Genomic DNA, 23,403 nt, shown 5'->3' with positions numbered 1-23,403 from the left:
TATTTATTTAAATATGATCAAATTCAGTTAAAACTACTTGTATATCAAACATGTATCTGTTGTGTAACATAACTGATTTTATTTAAAAAATGTAACTGAAGTCATGAAATCTCTTATTTTATTTTTCTTATCACCCCCACACCCACGAATTGGTCAAGGCCCTCCTTAGCCTTGAGAGAGAGCAAAAATCCTGGAGCCGTTCCGGTTCAGTATATGCTGATTGTCATTGCTACACAGTCAACACACAACTATATGCTGCTGTTCTGTGACATTGTAGACACAACCATCTGTAAATGCAAACTTACTCTGAACTCTAGACGTTAACATAATGTAGCGTCCAGAAGAAGTGCACACAAAGTCTGACGCTCTTGTTTAAACTTTTATTGAGCAACCTATGCTAACACGGCTCAACTTATCTCGTTCCTTGCACATGCACATCCATCATCGTCCCTCATTTCCGCAACAACAAACACTTCCTCCCTCTTCGCCAATCCCCTTACAGGTGTGGTACGTTCACGACAATGGGAACTCTGAATATCACTCACTCAGGAACACAACATCAACCCAGCAGGTCGTTACACTAACCACCCCTTTCAAAGTCCCTCGTCCCCGAGGGGGACAACAAAATCTCTCAAGTGGGCTGGTCGCTGCCTGAGCCTCCGGGCTCTTGTCGGAGTAGCAGTGTTCTCCCTGCCTGGGGAAGAAGTCACAGGAAGTGTTACATCTTGTGAAGGCCAGGACGAGGTCCCCGGAACGGAAGAACAAGACTCTCTAGTCCCCGGGCTAAGGCCCTTTCTCCCCCGGTAACCTCACTCCTAATCCAGGAGGAGTGCCCGTGCTAGCCGGACAACTTTTCTGCCACGGGCTGGGAGTTGGACCCGGTACACAACTTCCCCGAGTCTTTCCAACACTCTACCAGGGCCCATCCAGTCACTGTCCAGCTTTGGTCATCTTTCCTTTTTCCGTTGGGGGTTGTACATCCACACCAACTCTTCATCGGCGAAATGTCGCCCTTTTTCATGCACGTCGTAATTCCTCTTTTGTCTACGGCCAGCATTCCGCTGCTGGTTCCTGGCAAATTCATGGGCTGACTCCAGACGGTCTTGTATTCTCTTAGCGTACTCAGCTCTTGGTGGATCAGCCGGCGCATCCGGAGGTCTACCGATCATCATTTCAGCAGGCGTACGGATCTCTCGGCCCAGTATTAAAAGGGCTGGGGAGCAAGAAATGGAGTCTTGAACAACTGGCCTGTATGCCATTAGCACGAGGGGAACATAGCAATCCCAGTCCCGCTGATGTTTAGCCGTGACAATTTCTAACTGTTGTCCCAAATTGCGGTTAAATCTCTCTACAAGCCCATCACTCTGTTGAAGCAAGGGGGTGGTCCGGGTCTTCCAAAAGCCAAGTTTCTTGCACAAAGTTGCAAAAAGCCTTCACTCAAAGTTTCGACCTTGATCGGTGTGGATGATCTCTGGAGCACCAAACCCGCTGAACATCCCTTCCAACAGCCCATCTGCAATAGTTTCAGCTTCTTGGTCGGGCAGGCTGTATGCTTCAGGTCACTTTGTAAAGTAGTCCATTACTGTGGGGACGTAGCGGTTACCTCTTTCCGTGTGAGTGAAGGGCCCAAGGACATCTATCCCCACCCTCTCCATAGGACAGCCCGCAGGGAATTGCTGTAGTTGTGCATGTGATCTGTCTGCAAGGCCCTTCTTTGCCACACAGCTGTCACAATGCTCACAATAGTCAACCGCATCTCTTCTGTGTTGACCCCAATAAAAGGTTTGGCGGAGGCGGCTTAGGGTCTTGGAGATACCAGACAGAAGCAGGGTTTCGAACATTGACCATGGGTCTTTTGTAGCACGTGAGAGCATGGCAATCGCCTCCCACTGTTGTCACCGCTTCCCAGCCACCCATGCGCGCACAGGCCTGATGTCACTGTCCTCTTCTTGTCCAAGCTCCCACTCCACTGCAGTGATGGGTGGCTGCAGTTGTCCATCGGTTGGCCCCCTTGCATCCACCAATGCACACAACACATTTGGATAGAGCCCCTCGAGTGTGTCCCCTTTTCCACAATATTGGCAGTTATTTACGTAGCAGGACTGGCGAGAGAGTGCATCAGCTTTGGCATGTTGTGTTCCTGGCATATGGGTCACGGTGAAGTCGTACGCCTGTAGCTTCTCAATCCAGCACGCTATTCTGGCTCTTTGAAAGACATAAGCCACTTCAAAGCGGCGTGGTTGGTTCTAACAGTAAAATGAAGTCCACCCAAGTAATATTTGAAGTGACAGACAGCATTGGCTACCGCAAGTAGCTCCCGCCGGGCCACACAATAGCGCCGTTCGGCCTTGTTAAATGTCTTGCGATGTATGCGATCTCCTTCTCGCCTTCAGGTGTCACCTGACAGCACCGCTCCGGAGCCAACACTACTGGCATCAGAGTCCAAGACAAACGGAAGACTGGAGTTAGGTGGAGAGAGGATGGGAGCCTCCACAAGTGCTCCCTGCAGTGAGCTGAATGCTGTCTGACACTCTTCAGTCCCGGTAAACGACTCGCCCTTTTGCAGCAACCGGAAACGGCTAGCAGTGATGCAGGAGAACCCCTTCACAAACCACCTGTAATATGACGCCAGGCCAAAAAAACTCTTCAGCTCATGCACAGACCCCGAAGTGGGCCACTCCATCACAGCGCACACCTTCTCAGGTATGGTGCCTACCCCTCCTTCTCCAACTCTGTGTCTTCTGGGGGGTGAAGTTTGAAGCCTGCTGCATTCACCCGCTCCAGCACATGCTTGAAACCTGCCAGGGCTGCCTCAAAGGACCCACCATGAACCAAGATGTCATCAAGGTATACAACACTCTTGGCAAGAAATGCCAGCGAGTACCTTGTCCATAAGTCTCTCGAACGTGGCAGGTGTCTTGAGTCTGGTGTCGAGAGTAAGGGGGACTTGCCAATAGTCACTGCGCAGGTCGAGGGATGAAGACCAGGAATACTTGGCCACCACATCCAAGGCCTCGTCGATACGGGGAAGGGGGTAGGAGTCTTTTTTGTCACCTTGTCAAGGGTCTGAAGTCGACACAGAAGCGCCACTCATTCACCCCCTTCTTTGGGACCATTATAACTGGCGATGCCCAGGGACTCGTAGAGGGCTCAATAAGTCCAGCACGTTGCATCTCTTGTAGGGACTTATCAACTGCGGCCTGATGTGCCAGTGGAAGCCGTCAAGGTCTCATCCTGATTAGGTGGGCGTCCTCTGTGTCAATATTGTGATGGATGAGGTCTGTCTGGCCGACATCATCTTCAGAGTGAAAAACAGTGTTTGTATTCTAGCAAGAGTTGTCACAGCTTTTCTTGTTCACTCTTGGTCAATCCATCGCAGTTTTTTCTCCAGACCTCTCTCACAACCGCAATTATTTCCCCTATTGTCGGGGGTTTGCAGCATAGCCATCTGTGGAGAAGTAGCAGGATCGACAAACGGGTTGACTGTCTTTTTGGCCGCCAATGTGACGCTGTGACCAACAGAACAGCTTGAATGAGGGGGCTGTCTGCTTATCTGGATAACATGTCCATCTGGGAAGGTGAGGGTACCCCTCTTGGTGTCGATGACACTGTCTGCACATCTGGATAACATGCCCATCTGGGAAGGTGAGGGTACCGCTCTTGGTGTCGATGACACAGTCCAGTGCTCCAAGCAAATCCACCCCAAAAATGCAGTCTTCCAGATTAGCAACCCACACCGGGAGCTGAACATACGTGTTCCCCGCCCCCTAGAGTCGCCATTGGAGTCTTCTCCCCGGTGATTGTCTGAAGCTTTACTAAAGTGGGCAAAATGGCAACACCTCTTGGAACCACCTCTGGCTTCATTATTGTTGCAGAGGACCCTGTCTACTAATGCCGTGCACCATGCCGCCCACAGTCACAGGAGCGTACCAACAGTTCCCTACCCAGGTTCGTCCAATTACCATGAGGTGTTTTTCCGCCCACTGCCTGTATCCCCCTTTCTTGAACAACCTGTACTGTGTCCTCCTTTGGGTGACGTTGGGACATATTCTTGGGACCTCTATTGTCCCATCTATACAGCCCCTGCCCCGTTTCCCTTATTGACTGGGGTGTGTGGGCAATCACGGACAAAGTGTCCGGCCTCCCCACAGCTCCAACATGTCTTAAAACGCTGTTTTGAGCATCGATCATCATGTAGGGTAGCTGCCCGAACCACACTGGGTCCCCCGGCACCAGGTCTGGCCCCTTTTGTTCTTTCACCTAAGGTGTATCACCAAGCACAACCCTTTGCGCACTGCTGCACAGCATCTCTCTCTCTCTGTCGCCAGCTCAAGGGCTGCCTGGAGGGAAGTGAGGTGGGCCAGGAGCGTCTGAACACACAAGTCAGCTGGTAAAAGGGCCTGGAGGAAGTGATTGCGGACGAGCTCCCCCTGGATGGCTGCAGGCATGTGAGCATAGGTGGATGGAGCAGTCCCTCGATGTCGTTAGCCAGGTCCCTTAGTGACTCTCCTGGTCGCCACTGACAACTGCAGAGCTCTGAGCGCAATAGGCTATCTGCTGAACCCAGTCCAAATCTCCTCTTCAGAGCCCCAACAAGAGCTCCAAAATCACTTCTCTCTGCTGGGCTTGGTAGCAGCAGGCTCGACAAGGCATCACCAGTGAGGCACATTGCAAGCTGGAGGGACATTTCTTCTGGAGACCATATTCCAGCCTGTGCCAACAGTTCAAATTGGGCATGAAATGCCTCCCAGTTCGCCTTGCCATCAAACCTGGGAGTCTTCATTGAGGGCAGAATTCCCCCACGGCAAGCGGCATGCGCTGCAGCTTTTTGATTGATTGATTGAAACTTTTATTAGTAGATTGCACAGTTCAGTACATATTCCGTACATTTGACCACTAAATGGTAACTCCCGAATAAGTTTTTCAACTTGTTTAACGTAATCAATTCATGGTACAAATATATACTATCATCATAATACAATCATCACACAAGTTAATCATCAGAGTATATACATTGAATTATTTACATTATTTACAATTCGGGGGGTGGGATGAGGAGGGTTTGGTTGATAACAGCACTTCAGTCATCAACAATTGCATCATCAGAGAAATGGGTATTGAATCAGTGTAGGTCTGACTTGGTAGGATATGTACAGCCGGCAGAGAACATAGTGAGTTCAGATAGCATAAGAACAAGTATATACATTAGAAATACATTTGATTATTTACATTTGGTTATTTACAATCCGGGGAGGTGGGATGTGGAAGGGGGAGGTTGATAGTCAAGGGTTGAAGTTGTCTGGAGGTGTTGTTTTAGTGCTGTTTTGAAGGCGGATAGAGATGCACTTTCTTTTCTTTCTTTTACACCTGTTGGAAGTGCATTCCATATTGATGTGGCAAAGAAGGAGAATGAGTTTAGACCTTTGTTAGATCAGAATCTGGGTTTAACATGGTTAGTGGAACCCCCCCCTCCCCCCGGTGTTGTGGTTATGGCGTTCGGAAGTATTTTGACACGTACTTCGGTATCAGGGAGGTGTAGAGGAATTTATAGACTAGGCTCAGTGCAAGTTGTTTTACTCTGTCCTCTACCCTGAGCCAGCCCACTTGGAGAAGTGGGTTGGCGTGAGGTGTGATCTCGGGTGGAGGTCTAAAAGTAACCTAACTAGCTTGTTCTGGGATGTTTGGAGTCTAGATTGTAGGGTTTTGGAGGTGCTAGGGTACCAGGAGGTGCAAGCGTAATCGAAAAAGGGTTGAACGAGAGTTCCCGCTAGAATCTTCAAGGTGCTTTTGTTGACCAGAGAGGATATTCTGTAGAGAAATCTCGTTCGTTGGTTAACCTTTCCGATTACCTTGGTTGCCATTTTATCACAGGAAAGATTAGCCTCTAGAAGGGAACCTAGGTAGGTGACCTCATCTTTCCTGGTGATAACAATGTCACCCACTTTTATTGTGAAGTCACTGACTTTCTTGAGATTGATTTGGGACCCAAATAGGATGGATTCCATTTTACCTAAGTGTATGGATAGTGTATTGTCAGCGAGCCAGGTGCATATACTAAGGAGTTCAGCACTGAGGATTTTTTCTACCTGTGACTTGTCCTTGCCAGATACCAGCAGGGCCGAGTCATCCGCAAACAGGAACAATTCACAGTCGCATGCTGATGACATGTCATTTACGTATATTAGGAACAGTAAAGGTCTTAATATACTGCCTTGGGGGACTCCACAGCTTACTGAGGGGGGGGGGGCACATCTGGCTACATCCAGGAAGCTGGTTGTTGAGAATTTTCCAGAGCTCACGTGGCTTGTTTGCGTTTTCCTCTATTTTGTCGTAAATGTAATTTTTTTTTAAGGATTTAGTTCTTAATTTATTGCATTGCTTTTTGAGTGTTGTAAGGCGTCATCTGAGGTTATTATTGGGTTGATTATCTATTTCAGTTATACACTTTTGGTATTCAGAGTATTTTTTGTCTCTGTCTTCTATGGCAGCTAATAGGTCCGGATTCATCCATGGTTCAGAGCGGGCTTTGATCCTGACTGTTCTCACGGGAGCCACATTATTTAGTGTCGCTAGGAACGCTGTTTTGAAGCGATCCCAAGCATCTTCGACCAAGTTGCTCGTGAGCACAGGGGACCAGTCCCACTCGCCTAATTTAAGGTTGAAATTATCACTGGAGTATGTTTTAAGGGATCTGGATTGAGCTGTTATGTGGCCGTTGGCTTTGGGTTTAGCTATTTTGCGGGTGCAGAAGGTTAGATGGTGGTCTCTAAGACCAAAGATCACGACAGCACTATTTTTTATTTTAGGCTGGTCTGATGTGAGAATGAGATCTATGGTTGATTGGGTGGAATCACACACCCTTGTGGGTATAGTTATTAACTGGGAGAGACCGTGCAGATTACAAAGCTTGCTGTAAGATTTGAAGACAGGCGCATCACTGCGTTGAATATCTGTGTTCAGATCTCCAGTTATAATTTTCTCCACATTGTCTACCCCAGCTAAGCACTCCTCGAGAGCACCATACAAATCACTCTGATTAGGGGGTCTGTATACAGTCCCTATCAGTACCGGCTTAGCTTTTTTAAATTTGATTTCCGCCCACACAGATTCAAGGGCATTGTGGTTGAGATCAGTGTGAGTTATGTATTTTATATACTGGTGAATATACATACAAACACCCCTACAATGTTTATTCCTGTCCTTTCTGATAACCGAGAAGTTTTCTATCTCTATCTCTGAGTCAGAAACACTTTGATCTAATTTAGTTTCAGAGAAACACAGGATTTTTACCTTTTTGTTGTGGAACATTTCTTTGATTTGGACGAGTTTGGTTCCAGAGAGGCTGTTCACATTAAGGTGGATGATGTGTAGTCCACTGGAACCAAAAAGAACATCAGAGTCTGCTGTGGAGAGGTAATGTCCGGAAAAAAGAGGGATGGCCATGTTGGTTGTTATTGAAGTTGTAGAGCAGTCCAGTTCACTGTTTGGATGGAGAGGCTTGGGGGAGGGGGAGAAAGACCCATTGTACATCAGCCAGGTGATGGAGGAGGGGCGGAGTTGGAGAGGGGGGTGGGGGGGCAGGTATGGGTGGGGGGGGGATTGTTTTCGCGGGCTTTGGTGAGGCTGAGAACAGTGACCAGGGATGGACAAAGAAACCCCTGAATCCTGTGTAGGCCGCGGGGGTCCAGGTGCTGCGGTTTTGAACATCAGGGATTGAGGAGAGGCTGCGAGGACCTCCGTGCTGCCGTCTTTACTGGTGACCGGGGTGTTGTTGTCGTCAGCCATTTTGCCGTCAACCGCCGAGCCGCTGTCCTCACCGGTGTCTGGGCTGTCTTCCTTTGCCTCCGGGCCGTCGACCGCATCGATGATTGGGGTGAAGTCTTACGTCGTGCCGTCGACCGCTGGAACGCAGGTGAGCTCGGGTGATGAGCAAGTAAGGGCTGGCGTAGGTGGAGAGCTAATGTTTTTAGCATAGCTCCGACAAGGTCCCGTAGCTAAGCTAGCTTCCATGGCGTCATTAGCAACAACATTGCTAGGTTTCGCCAGGCGGGACAACATTAACCGGGTGGTTACTGGTCCAAGGTTTAGTTCAGTGTCTCCTGAGAGTAGAAGAAATAGTAAAATTGTTGATCTCCGGTCTATCCTTCCAGTCAGGGGCTTGTTTCTTCTGTTCCAATCCGCAGTCAGGCACGAGAGAATCACGTTACCTCCGAAGCCTAGGTGCTTCGCCGATGAATTACAGAGGAGATAGAAATCACAGTGATCGCCCTTTTCGCGTTCACGACTCTCATTCACAAGAGGGTATAGTATCTGTGGTGGTTTAAAATACAAATCCGTGATCCATTATAGAAAAAGGACGAGTTGTGGAATCATACGAGCCTTTGTTTGGATTCCACAGTGGGAGTGAAAGAAAAATGCGACTGCTCATCTCGGAGACCGGAACTCATGTGCTGTCGACGCTGTCTCTCTCCTCCCTCCCTATCGCTCTTTCTTTGTGTCAAGCTCCTCTCGGCTGGGATTCACACAGACATCTGCAGTCGCTTGTCCACTCAATGTCCTTCCTCTCCCGTTCAATCTTGACAAAGTCGCCAGAAAACATTGTGGCACGTACCTCCCGATGACGTAGCAGGCTGAGCAAACAAGCAGAGGTAGTATGCGCAAACTTTTACTTCTGACACCAAGTGTAGCGTCCAGAAGAAGAGCACACAACGTCTGACGCTCTTTTTAAACTTTTATTGAGCAACCTATATTAACACAGGTCAACTTATCTCGTTCCTTCCACATGCACATCTATCCTCGTCCCTCATTTCTGCAACAACAAACACTTCCTCCCTCTTCGCCAATCACCTCATGGGCGTGGTACGTTCACGACAATGGGAACTCTGAATATCACTCACTCAGGAGCACAACATCAACCCAACAGGTCGTTACAATATCGTAAAAGCCTTTCATGTCAATTTTCCAACTGTCTGTCTTCCAACCTGGATCAAATTGACTAAAATATTTGGGGTCGAATTTGAATCAAGTCTTTATCCGTTAACAAGACTTAGAAAATGTCTTCTGTGTTGGTATGTCTTGGTTAGACTATTGCAGCACACTGTAAAATGGCATCAGCCAAAAAAAAACCTAAAAACTTCTTTAGCCTCCTCTCCAAATTGCTGCTGCTAGACTTGACTCTACAAAAAGAAGCAATTCTATCTCACCATAGTTTCAGATGTTTCCGTGACAAAAATTCACCAGCCTATTAGCAAAATATTAAACTAACAAAAATGTTTTTTTTTACTGTACAGATAGCTTCTGGACTAATCCACAGTATCGAGTGACGATTGACCAACAAGACACTGCATGTGCTGCCAAACAAAGGGACGAAAACATGCTGGTGTCACTCATGCAAAAGCCAGACAAAAGAAACAGAGCACTAGTCAAGAATCTCCACATCGGATTCTCAGTCTTTGAGGTGAATATTCAACTTCTGATTGTTGGCAGAAGTTTACCACAATAGTCAATCTGAGCCATAAGTTATACTAAATTAAAATACGATATGATTGTTGTCAAGAATTACTTAGCTTACTCAAAAAGTTGCTTTATCGCAATGCTTCTCCAATAGCTGGGTGGTCCCCCCTGACACCTCACTGCGAGGTAGGGTACTTCCAGTATTAAAAATTGTTTTCATTCTTGAACAATACACAAGCCGGGTCGTGGAAAAAAAGTATGTTTTTAATGGGGGGCATCTCAAAAAATAATTGAGAAGCACTGCCTTATCGGTTCAGAATTAAGTAACACAAATTGTTGTGATTTGTAATATGTAACATCTTTTAAGGGAATTAGCGGGGGAATAAATGGAGGTTTTTGGTGGGATGATGTCAAAAGGGGGGCACCAACTTTTTAACATTTTGTCTACTTAAAAGTTAGTTTGATTGCAAACAAATGTTCCAAACAAGCAGGTACAAACCCCGTTTCCATATGAGTTGGGAAATTGTGATAGATGTAAATATAAACGGAATACAATGATTTGCAAATCGTTTTCAACCCATATTCAGTTGAATATGCTACAAAGACAACATATTTGATGTTCAAACTGATAAACATTTTTGTTTTTGCAAATAATCATTAACTTTAGAATTTGATGCCAGCAACACGTGACAAAGAAGTTGGGAAAGGTGGCAATACATACTGATAAAGTTGAGGAATGCTCATCAAACACTTATTTGGAACATCCCACAGGTGAACAGGCAAATTGGGAACAGGTGGGTGCCATGATTGGGTATAAAAGTAGATTCCATGAAATGCTCAGTCATTCACAAACAAGGATGGGGCGAGGGTCACCACTTTGTCAACAAATGTGTGAGCAAATTGTTGAACAGTGTAAGAAAAACCTTTCTCAACCAGCTATTGCAAGGAATTTAGGGATTTCACCATCTACGGTCCGTAATATCATCAAAGGGTTCAGAGAATCTGGAGAAATCCCTGCACGCAAGCGGCTAAGCCCGTGACCTTGGATCCCTCAGGCTGTACTGCATCAACAAGCGACATCAGTGTGTAAAGGATATCACCACATGGGCTCAGGAACACTTCAGAAACCCACTGTCAGTAACTACAGTTGGTCGCTACATCTGTAAGTGCAAGTTAAAACTCTCCTATGCAAGGCGAAAACCGTTTATCAACACACCCAGAAACGCTGTCGGCTGGGCCTGAGCTCATATAAGATGGACTGATACAAAGTGGAAAAGTGTTCTGTGGTCTGACGAGTCCACATTTCAAATTGTTTTTGGAAACTGTGGACGTCGTGTCCTCCGGACCAAAGAGGCGCAAAGTTGAAAAGCCAGCATCTGTGATGGTATGGGGGTGTATTAGTGCCCAAGACATGGGTAACTTACACATCTGTGAAGGCGCCATTAATGCTGAGAGGGACATACAGGTTTTGGAGCAACACATGTTGCCATCCAAGCAACGTTACCATGGACGCCCCTGCTTATTTCAGCAAGACAATGCCAAGCCACGTGTTACATCAACGTGGCTTCATAGTAAAAGAGTGCGGGTACTAGACTGGCCTGCCTGTAGTCCAGACCTGTCTCCCATTGAAAATGTGTGGCGCATTATGAAGCCTAAAATACCACAACGGAGACCCCCGGACTGTTGAACAACTTAAGCTGTACATCAAGCAAGAATGGGAAATAATTCAACCTGAGAAGCTTAAAAAATGTGTCTTCTCAGTTCCCAAACGTTTACTGAGTGTTGTTAAAAGGAAAGGCCATGTAACACAGTGCTGAACATGCCCTTTCCCAACTTCTTTGTCACGTGTTGCAGCCATGAAATTCTATGTTAATTATTATTTGCAAAAAAAAATAAAGTTTATGAGTTTGAACATCAAATATCTTGTCTTTGTAGTGCATTCAGTTGAATATGGGTTGAAAAGGATTTGCAAATCATCTTATTCCGTTTATATTTACATCTAACAAAATTTCCCAACTCATATTGAAATGTTAAATAATGTTACAATTTTACTTTAATAAAGAGCAAATTTGACATACTGTATTTTTATTTTGCGCCAACTGTTGCACATTGTCAATATACAAAAGCAATTGTCTTACAAGAAGATTCAATCCATACTTGGCTGTAGTGATAGTGGTAAACTACTACCATAGTAGCAATATACCCTGCAGAACTTGGTGCCACGCCTGAAAAAAAGTCCTGACACGCCACTGGCCAAAACCCCTTTAAGACGTCATCCGCCATTGATCCCTCTCAATGTTGGTGCATTCAGGCCCCGTTTTGAAATGATCCCCCCCTTTTTCTTAAATCCCAGTTAGACTTCCCAACAGTTGTTACATGATACTACTATTGTGATTTTATTTAAATGAATTGAAATGACTCAACAAGCAATTGTTTCTCTCCCTAACATCAACCAATTTTCATCAACTAGGTGCCAGAAGAAGTGAGTATATTTTCATCCTTACCAGGACCAATTCATACTCATGGTATTAAAATGGCTACCTCACAATAATATCCAATGCATCAAATCTAATTACAGATGAAACCACAAACAGGGAAATTCCCTGCATCTTTTTTCAGCAGAAACAAACCTGTCCTACAGACTAAAAAATATGTAAACTCCCGTGAAGTGATGGAGCTCGCCACGATGAGACCTGGCGAATACCTTATTGTACCATCCACCTTTAAGGCTAACGAGACTGCCTCCTTCATCCTGACGATCCTCTCCAAGTCAGAGACCCACATTCAGTAAGATGTTAACTTGAATTATATTGCATAAGGTTTCACTTAACATTTACAAGTCCAGAAAACTTAAAATATTTTTCACTATTTAGAACGCACAGAAAAGGGAAACACGTTTGTGGAAGACTTGCTCTTCCGGGTTCTTCTGACCACCAATTATTGACATGACCGCTTTGTTCATCTTTCTGAACAATGATTTATTTTGCAATAAATGTTGTTTGTGTTCGTTTTCAGTCATATCTGTCTGTCTCCCCCTCACTCTCGTTTGTGCTCGGGTTTTCTCTCCACCATCAACAACTTTTCTCCTTCCCGACCGCTGCCTTTAACAGAGTGGCAGGTGATCACACAAACACCCACAGCTGTGTCATCTACGCACCTGCCGCTAATCTCGAAGCCGGTCCCGACACTCCCCGCTTCTCTGCAGGCCCGCAGGCGACGCCCCCCACATACCTCCACCGCCAGACTCAGGCCGGGACGCCGTCCGGCCGCGCCTACTACCTCCCGTGAAGGAGCGGGAAAGGAAGTTGTCCACGGCCATCTGTGCACCCGGTCTGTGGATCAATCTAAAATTGTAGGGTTGTAAAGCTAGATACGAACGGGTGATCCGCGCGTTGGCATCTTTCATGCGGTGGAGCCACTGGAGGGGTTCGTGGTCCGAGCAGAGGCTGAATGAGCGCCCCAGGAGGTAGTATCGGGGGGCCCCGACCACCCAGCTGATGGCGAGGCACTCCCTCTCTACTGTGCTATACCTGGCCTCCCTTTCGTATAGTTTCCGGCTGATGTACAGGATGTGTCGGTCGACGCCCTCCACCTGCTGGGACAAAACCTCTCCCGGTCCTCTGCCCGACGCGTCAGCCTGCAGACAAAACGAGAGAGAAAAATCAGGCATGTGCAGGACCGGCTCCTCGCAGAGGGCCTTCTTCACCCTCTCAAACGCCTGCTGACACTGCTCCGTCCACTGGACCAGATTTGGAGCACCCTCTCGGGTGAGGTCAGTTATTGGGCTGGTCAGGTCCGCAAACCGGGGGATAAACCTCCGGTAGTAACCTGCCAGACCCAAAAACTGCCTCACCTCTTTTTTTTGTCTTGGGGATTGGGCAGGCCGCAATTGCCGCTGTTTTGTCTACTTGCGGTCGCACCTGCCCTCCTCCCAAGTGGTACCCCAAATACTGTACTTCCCTCCGGCAAACTGCACACTTCGCTGGGTTGGCGGTGAGCCCTGCCTGTCTCAGGGACTCGAACACTGCCCCCACCCGCCGCATGTGTTGTTCCCAGCTGCTACTCTGGACGATGACGTCATCCAGGTAGGCACCCGGGTAGGCAGCCTGCATATGCAGCGTGGGGTCGCAGCACCCGGTCCATGAGGCGCTGGAACGTGGCGGACGCACCGAACAAGCCAAACGGAAGTGTCACAAATTGGTACAAACCTTCCGGAGTGGAAAAGGCCGTTTTTTCCTTAGACTCTGGTGACAAGGGAATCTGCCAGTAGCCCTTGGTTTAATCCAGTGTCGTGTAAAAACGAGCAGTGCCCAGCCAATCCAGGAGCTCGTCAACCCGAGGCATTGGGTACGTGTCAAAACGTGAAATTTTGTTCACCTTGCGGTAATCCACACAGAACCGCACAGACCCATCTTTCTTCCCTACCAGAACAATGGGGCTGCACCACGCACTGTGGGATTCTTCAAATACCCCCGATTCCAGCATGGATTTTAATTCCTCCCGAACTACTTTGCGTTTGTGTTCGGGGAGCCTATAAGGCCGAGACCGCACCGTAGCACTGGTCTCAATATGATACTGAATGAGGTTCGTGCGCCCGGTCCGAGTGGAGAACACGTCAGAAAAGCGCCGCTGCAGCTTAGCAACATCCGCTCTCTGCGCTGATCGTCACAGAGGAGGGGAAAGGGCAGACCAGAGCGCGGGACCTCTGGCCCGAACTCCTCCTCCTCCTCAACCACCATCACCATGGAAACAGGCTCCGCCTCCTTCCATGCTTTCAAGACGTTTGTATGATAAATTTGAGTGGCTCCGCCCCGGTCCGAACACCAGACCTCATAGTCTGCCATGTGACCTCAAAGGGTACTTGCCACCGCGCAAGTAATTTCGAATTGGATGTTGGGAGTAATACAAGCACTTTTTCTCCCTGTGAAAATGTCCCCTGTTATACGCGCGCTGCTGACGTTCCTGGGCACGGAGCAAATTCTCGCGTGACAAGTGCCCCACCATGTAGAGTTTTGCTCGCATGTCCATGATGTATTGAATTTCGTTTTTGCTGGAGCTTGGCCCCTCCTCCCAGCTTTCCTTAATTACGTCCAACACTCCGCGCGGTTTCCTGCCGTATAATAACTCAAAAGGCGCAAAGCCTGTGGAGGCCTGAGGTACCTCCCGCATTGCAAACAGTAGAGGATCTAGCTATTTATCCCAATTTGGTTTGTCCTCGTGCGTAAGCTTGCGGATCATGGTTTTCAGCATCTTATTTAGCCGCTCCACCAGCCCGTCTCTTTGTGGGTGGTATACGCTGGTGCGGATCACTTTAATTCCCAATAATCCGTACAGTTCCTTTATCGTGTGTGACATAAAGGACGTGCCCTGCTCAATCAGAATCTTTTTCGGGATTCCAATTCGGGAGATGACCTGAAACAGGGCCTGCGCTACACTCTTTGCAGGGATGGAGCGCAGAGGCCCTGCTTCAGGATAGCGCGTTGCGTAATCCACCAGGACTAACACAAAGCGATATCCCCGTGTGCTCGGGTGGAATGGTCCGATGAGGTCCATACCCATTCTTTCGAAGGGGACCTCCATGAGCGGCAATGGGCACAAGGGCGCCTTCGGGGTGGCCGCCGGGTTCACCAGCTGACAGTCCGGGCAGGCAGCACACCAGCGGCACACGTCTGCCCGGATGCCAGGCCGATAGAATCGGACCATGACCCGAATTAGTGTTTTATTATACCCCATGTGGCCAGCCATGGGACTGTAGTGCGACGCCTGGAAAACCATTTCCCGGCGGCGTTTCGGCACCAACAACTGGGTGATTTCCTCTCCTGGTTGAGTGTCACGGCTCACTCTGTATAATCTATCTCTAATAACTGAGAAGTGAGGAAATACCCGCGCTGTTCCCGGGCGCATCAGCTGACCATCAATGTAATCCACCTGGTCCCAGGCCACGCGCAAAGTTTCATCACAGGACTGCTCAAGGGTAAAATCCTCCGTAGGGTGCCAGTGGGGGACCGGGGGGCCTCCCGCAAAGCCCCGCCGGTTCCCGCTTGGCAGTGTCGGATGGACTCGCGTTGCCACTGAGAACTGCGCGGATATTCCCCTTTCTTATGGTCCGTGAACGCATCCCCACGCATTGTGTCAGTAAACGGTTAGACCCCGGCCAATTTATGCCCAAAATTACGGGGTCCGAGAGGTGCGTACTTACAGCTACCTCGACCCTATGCTTTTGTCCCTCATACCAAATTTCTACTGGCACCATAGGGTACTCGTGCACATCCCCATGAACACACCTGATTTTTAGCCGTGTTGCCTGCCTCAAAGCCCCGGGTCGAACCAGGTTCTGGTGGATCATGGTCACCCCGCAGCCCGAATCCACCATCGCCTGGTATGTACTCCCTTGTATCGTTACCTTGATACCGTACGTCTCACCCGGGCCGGGTGAAGGCACTGAAGGACCAGCCACCCGGGTCACGGGCACCACCTCCACCTGCTGAGGTCCCTGATGCGCGTGACCGGCCCGCCCACTCCTCCAGAACGCCTGTCTAAGCGTTTGAGGGGCCGTCTGCGCGGGAGATGTTCTGAAGGCAGCAGCCGGGACCTGCGGAGAAAGAGCAGAAGAATGGTCACGCAGGTCATGATGCTGGGGAATGTGCTCTCCTCTCTCCTCCTCCTGTCGTGCGCTCTGACCGCGCGTTGTAGGTCTCGGTTATACTCTTTGCCCACGCGTTGTGGGTCTCGGTTGCGCGCTTTGTCCGCGCGTTGTGGGTCTCGGATGCGCGCTTTGTCCACGCGCTGTGAGTGCCGGTTGCGCGCTTTGTCCGCACGTTGTGGGTGCCGGTTGCGCGCTTTGTCTGTGCGTTGTGGGTGCCGGTTGCGCCACGTGGTAAACGGCCAGGTGGTCCTCGGCGACGCTCACCGCTGCTGCGAGGTCCAGTTGGCCGTCCGTGTCGTGATCGCCTCCAGGATCTACTCCAGGATGATCTGGTCCAAGAGTCGGCCGTCTCTCTCTCCCGGCTGCAGCCAGCACATCACCGCCTCCTGGAGCCGCTGGCCAAAGGCGAACGGGCGGTCCTCCTTCCCCAGGCGCATCGACCGGAACTGGCGATGGTACTCTTCGGCGGTGCACCCCGTCCGGTCCAGCACCGCCCTCCTCAGGTCCAAGTAGTGCACCCGGGAGGCCGCCGGCAAGCTGAGCACCGCTCGTTGTGCCTCCCCCGCTAGGAGTGTCAAAAGCCGCACCCCCCACTTCTCTTCTGGCCACGCGCATGCTTTTGCCGTGGCCGCAAAAATGTCCATAAAGGCACGGGGGTCGTCCTTCTCCCCCATGCGCTGCACGGTGACGGCCGCTGATGTTGGCTGTGCCGCTCCCACCCGGTCCGCCAATGCCTGCAGGATATGGTTCTGCTGGTGGCTGTTTGCTGCCACCTCGGCGAGCACCCCCGCGAGAGACGTTAGGGGGTCGTACTCTCCCGCCTCCGGTGGCCCCACATTGGGCGCCAAATTGTGGAAGACTTGCTCTTCCGGGTTCTTCTGACCACCAATTATTGACATGACCGCCTCATTCATCTTTCTGAACAATGATTTATTTTGCAATAAATGTTGTTTGTGTTCGTTTTCAGTCATATCTGTCTGTCTCGCTCTCGTTCGTGCTCGGGTTTTCTCTCCACCATCAACAACCTTTCTCCTTCCCGACCGCTGCCTTTAACGAAGCGGCAGGTGATCAGAGAAACACCCACGGCTGTGTCATCAACGCACCTGCCGCTAATCTCGAAGCCGGTCCCGACACGCCCCGCTTCTCCGCAGGCCCGCAGGCCACGCCCCCCACAACGTTTTCTTGTTTCACATAAATATGATGGCAATTTTTTTTCAAAACAAATGCAATTTTCCTTTAAAGGGGAAGTTTTTTTTTTTATTTTGCCTATCGTTCACAATCCTCATGAGAGACAAGAAGACAAGAGTTTTTGTTTTTGGTTGGTTTTTTTGCATTCTAATTCCTGGTGGCTAGTGTGGTATATTTATATTTCTAGTCATGTCACTCTCCCAGGACAGAGTGACTTTGTGATACATACAGTATGTCTACTCATAATGATTGTGAGCGATAGGCACAATTCCAAAACAATGCAGTTCCCCTGAGAGTATGTTGTACTTGAAACTAGTGAGTTGAACTTCAAATCTGTAAGTGCCAACATTTTTGAAAGGTAACTCCTATAAGTTTTTAATGTACTTTCTCTTCCCACAGTGAAAATTCTGGTAGCCCTGACCATGAAAATATGGATGTCGACGAGGTTGGGATACAAGCATGTTAGAACTTAAGACTGAGAGCAGGGTACAGTATACACTATGAAAGTTTGATTTTTGTTTTATTATAATTGTTTTAGCATGAAGAGGACAATGGGGATATCAAAATTGTGTTCCAAAAAGTCTTTGACCAGGTAATATATGCATCTCATTTTTGTTTCAACTTTTGGCCTTAAAATTTACACATTTTTAATTCTAAAGGGGCATTTACACATTATTACGATTATTGTGTTTCTCAAATTGCCTCCATGTCTCAACGATGACATAAAATGCTCTCTGAATGAGAACTTTCAGTTGCCACTTCTTGGCACACCATTTGTTTGATGTCGATATAAATTTCATTCTAAATTAAGCAGGTTTACTAACTTTTTAATTCTGTTTGTGTTCCTTAAGCAGCTGACATACAAAAGTATGTACCGTATCAAAGGACAGTAAACCTCAAAATCCTATTTCTTTACAGTATGGCGGAGTGAATGCTGTGTTGCTTCAGGAACTTCTTAATGATAAAGTCTTGGAAGGTATAAGCTGTATATGTCATCAAAGGAATTATTGTTGGTTGGTTCTGATGTGTGTGTTTATTTAGGAGACCTGAAATTTGGCGGGTTCAGCACTGACGCGTGTCGCAGCATGGTTGCTGTAATGAGTGTATCCTTTGCTTAGGTGGTACTGAAAAAGTTTTTTCAATTGTTTTTTTTTTAACTATAATACACATTCAATCTCCACTTCATTAGGTACACTAGCACAAACGAATGACATCCAATACAATACCACTGTCCAGTTCACAGTATATCCCCTCTATTTGGGGGAGTTACGTTCCGAGAAGCTGGGAATAACAGAAGCCGATAAAAATGCATTTTTTTTGACTAAGTAAATGCTGTATCAAAGTGCAACACTACGCCGGCCCGCTCCTCCCTGCCAAACAATCCTGCCAACTTGACATTGTCCTCTAATTTTAAATGAATATAAATACAATATAAGTGACAGTTAGAGTTATTAGATTAGGTTCAACTCCAAAACCTTCCCTTCTAAATTGCAATTTTTGGCTCGCAATGAAGGATGCTAACAAAATAAATGAATAGAAACACAATCCAGGTTGAAGCCCGTAATATGCCTCACTAATAAAAAAAAAAATTTTAATTGTAAAATGTATAATTAAGTCTCATCTAATGAAAAATTATTGATAGAACATAAATCTGAGTCGTGTTTAGCCTTAATAGCCATGGTAACCATGTTTGTCTTCCTTTAAAGAGGCTAATGGTATTTCACGGCTCCACAGGCTGCTGGATCTTACCAACTACTGTGTGAGAGATGTTTCTCCAGTCTAAGATACATATGACTACTAATTGTTTGCCGTTACTAAAACATGTGCAGACTTGATAGCAGAGATGTCCGATAATATCGGCTTGCCGATATTATCGGCCGATAAATGCGTTAAAATGTAATATCGGAAATTATCGGTATCGTTTTTTTTATTATCGGTATCGTTTTTTGTTTTTGTTTTTTTGTTTTTTTATTAAATCAACATAAAAAACACAAGATACACTTACAATTAGTGTACCAACCCAAAAAACCTTCCTCACCCATTCACACTCATTCACACAAAAGGGTTGTTTCTTTCTGTTATAAATATTCTGGTTCCTACATTATATATCGATATATATCAATACAGACTGCAAGGGATACAATCCGTAAGCACACATGATTGTGCGTGCTGCTGGTCCACTAATAGTACTAACCTTTAACAGTTAAATTTACTAATTTTCATTAATTACTAGTTTCAATGTAACTGTTTTTATATTGTTTTACTTTCTTTTGTATTCAAGAAAATGTTTTTAATTTATTTATCTTATTTTACTATTTTTTTTTTTTAAAGTACCTTATCTTCAGCATACAAGGTTGTCCAAATTAGGCATAATAATGTGTTAATTCCACGACTGTATATATTGGTTAATATCGGTATCGGTTGATATTGGTATCGGTAATTAAAGAGTTGGACAGTATCGGAATATCGGATATCGGCAAAAGGCCATTATCGGACATCCCTACTTGATAGCATACAAAAAGCTGATCTACTGAGCTTGTGCATTTAAGATTACATCTATTATATGAGAAATAGAGCGAACACAATACATCAAGTGTGTATGTCTTCAAGTAGCTTAAATGCTGATTATCAGAACATGGGAGGAAAAGTTGCAAATGTATTGGAATCATTTAGCGGGTTTTTTTCGGCCGCTGTTTTGCGTTTATATTTAGTACTTCTGGAATGTACGTGCAAATTGGTAGTTTTACATAAATGGCTGCAAGAAAGGAGGTGATCGCATTGCAATAACAGTCGCTCGAGAGAGAATACTCCATCAGTGTGTGTCTCAACATATTTACACCATCAGAAATAAAAATATTAAACTTAGCAATGCGATTTTATCGCTGTTTGATTAAAGATGGGTTTAATTGATTCATTTTGGTGTCTGTTAATGTCCTTAAATAAAGTTTGTATATATATATGTATAATTTTTTTTATTTTTTCCCTCGATACTCAAAGCATTAACATTAACATTCGGTGGTAATAAGCTACACTTGTAACCACAGCTACCCTGGAGTAGACTGATGAAAGCGTCGCTGCTAATTTGATCCTACAGCCGCTCCGACCATTTACCTTTCACCATTCACCAGTGTGAGCAGCACTGGGGGCAAGGGTGAAGTGTCTTGCCCAAGGACACACAAGCGAACCTAGAAACCTGAAATGTCTGGCATTTATATATATATATATATATATATATATATATATATATATATATATATATATATATATATACACATATATATATATATACATATATATATATATATATATATATATATGTATATATATATATATATATATATATATATATATATATATATATATGTGTATGTATATATATATATATATATATATATATATATATATATATATATATATATATATATATATATATATATATCAGAGGTGTGGACTCGAGTCACATGACTTGGACTCGAGTCAGACTCGAGTCATGAATATGATAACTTTAGACTCGACTTGACAAAATGTAAAGAGACTTGCAACTCGACTTAGACTTTAACATCAATGACTTGTGACTTCACTTGGACTTGATCCTTTTGACTTGACATGACTTGCCACTTTCCCCAAAATCCAAAGCTTAAAAAGTTATTTGGGAGCGCTCCGTATTTTTCATTTTCTTCGTCTGTGTCGATCAGCGTGTTGTTCCTGTCAGCTGGTGTGCTCTCAGTACAATAGCCAATCAAATTAGATCTACGTTGTTTTCATCACACCGAATTCATCCAATCAAATTGCAGGACAACCAATGAACAAGAGTTGTCCAACAAAGTGCCGGTGAGAAACAATTATGTTAAAGTTGGTTTGTTCGGGTATAAAAACTACGACTTAGTCAACAAAAAACGAATTGCCGTATGCAAATCACGCAGTTCGAATATTACAGACGGAGACGCAACAACTTCCAACTTCGTTCGACATTTGAAGTTGCACAAAGAAGGGTAAGTTTTGAATGTAACGTTTATTGGCTAAGTAACGTGACTTTTATTTGCTGTGTAGTTAAATGAGTGAGGCTGTAAACTCGCTGCTAACGTTATAACCATAGACATCTTATAAGTAGACGCAGCATGGAGCGCTACTGCCTACTGGCGCAGACGAGACGTGTGGCCGCCATCTTGGAGTGGTGATCCGCTCCACTCAGTGCAATTCATTTGGCAGGAGCAATGAATTGTCAGCGCATTTAATTCATCTTGCCTCACTGAATACCACTGATTTTCACCCCCTTTTTTGTCATACGTGTAGCTATGATAACAGACACATGTTTTGGCGTGTTTTATTATTCATAGTTTGCTTAACAGTAATATAATATTCTTATACGCTATAAGTGACCAGACGTCCGAGATCAAAACTGGGAATATAATCCCAGAGAAGGGGGAAAAAAACGGTAAACTATTTTTAAGGTGAAGAAACAATATGATTAGGTTATATATACATGCGTATATCCTACATAAACAATGTATGAATACATTAGATATCTATATATCTTAGGGACCTACAGACTGTATCTCTGTTGCTTCAGCAGCAGAGAGTTTATTCTGTCTTGACACTTTGTATTGATATTTTCTATTACAGTCTTCCCTTAAATGATAATGTTTGCAGTGATTGTTTTATATGTATTTTTTTATGTAAGTCGCTTTGGATAAAAGCGTCTGCCAAATACTTAAACATATATAAACACCTGAAAGTCTTTATATCAGCTAAAACCACCAATCTGTTTCACTGGATTCAGAATAAAACCAAATTCTGTTTTACCTAGCAATGTTAGTATTTGAATATTGTTACTTGAAGACTTATTCCTGGTTACAATTATACTGTAAGAAAGTATTGTCTTATATTTTTGCCTAAAATGAGTATGCATCATAATCAGTGGCGGCTGGTGAATTTTGTTTTAGGCGGGGCTGAAAGTTTGTAGGGCGTCATCCTCCCCCAGAAGATTTCTTTGTGATTTTCACATACAAATATTGAAGATCTTTGCTCCTTCTCAACTCTGTGGTAATATTATTTTCATAAAATACAACCAATAGTACGTTAATGTTAAATCGTACTTGTGAAAAGTAATCCCCCGATTCCTATTTGCAACAGTCCGCTCATTTGAGCAGGAAAACGCTGAACACCAGCATCTTTGTTTTCTACCTGTCAACTGTCAGTTTAGGCTGCTCACCGGCTCCTCATCACCACTTCAAAATGGCGGCCAAATTGCTCACGTCACAGCAACCAATGCTGCGTCTACTTATAAGATGTCTATGGTTATAACTTTGTTGCAAACACGGCAATCTGTTGCGTCCACTGCAGTTCGCTACCTTATTCATACTTTTTGTCAAGTGATTTTTTTTAAGCAGTGTTGCATGAGGTACCTACACATAACGTTACGTTAGTCAATGTATCACACACAGTAACGTAACGTTAGTCAATGTATCACACACAGTAACATTACGTTAGTCAATGTATCACACACAGAAACGTAACGTTAGACGGCGGTCAGCAGCACCGCGTATTTAAGCCACCTACAAAAAGACAAACATAGTCAAATAAAGGTCAGTTAAAATGTATACTATATTAAGAATATGTGTACATATTGCATAGGGCCCTGACATCTGTTCATTGTTATGTTCATGTATTTGTTATGTTTTTCATGTGTACGCACACAACACACATACAGTATGAGATGAGATCAATGAGATAAGGTAAGAACAGGATAGAAACTGCTGTGGAACTAGTTACAATGCAATATGCCATGGAAATACAATGTTAACACTTTGGTGCAAATAAGTACAGTTGCACTTGTTTTTTCGAATGTGTTTATTCTGTAAAGGAATGAGTTACATGTTTAAAATGACTGGTGAATGGTGCTATTTTGAAGTGCAATGTCACCACTATCTTTTTCCCTGCAATTTCAAATGCACTTGTTTTAATAAATAAATACAGCGTTTTAAAAGTATACACAATCTGTGTAAATACATTAGTCTGTGGTTAAAACGACTTGAAAGGACTCGAAACTCAAAATGCAGGACTTGGGACCTGACTTGAGACTTTCCAGTCTTGACTTTGGACTTGACTCGGACTTG

At 45.5% G+C, this 23,403-nt stretch overlaps 1 protein-coding gene across 1 annotated transcript in view; it reads left to right on the top strand.

The window, feature by feature from the left end:
- The window catches only part of LOC133572240 (calpain-1 catalytic subunit), a 73,794-nt gene that overhangs the window by 35,252 nt on the left and 15,139 nt on the right, over window positions 1–23,403 (top strand). Inside the window, exons 12-18 of the mRNA XM_061925067.2 lie at window positions 9,291–9,457; window positions 11,924–11,935; window positions 12,032–12,240; window positions 17,687–17,732; window positions 17,826–17,879; window positions 18,206–18,263; window positions 18,329–18,390. Of these exons, the coding sequence (XP_061781051.1) occupies window positions 9,291–9,457; window positions 11,924–11,935; window positions 12,032–12,240; window positions 17,687–17,732; window positions 17,826–17,879; window positions 18,206–18,263; window positions 18,329–18,390 (608 nt within the window). The remainder of the gene's footprint in view (window positions 1–9,290; window positions 9,458–11,923; window positions 11,936–12,031; window positions 12,241–17,686; window positions 17,733–17,825; window positions 17,880–18,205; window positions 18,264–18,328; window positions 18,391–23,403) is intronic.

Source organism: Nerophis lumbriciformis, linkage group LG29 (assembly GCF_033978685.3).
Source record: "Nerophis lumbriciformis linkage group LG29, RoL_Nlum_v2.1, whole genome shotgun sequence".
In the NCBI taxonomy this organism is placed as follows: domain Eukaryota; kingdom Metazoa; phylum Chordata; class Actinopteri; order Syngnathiformes; family Syngnathidae; genus Nerophis; species Nerophis lumbriciformis.
Note: the sequence above shows the minus strand (reverse complement) of the source record. Positions and strands in the feature narration are given on the sequence as shown.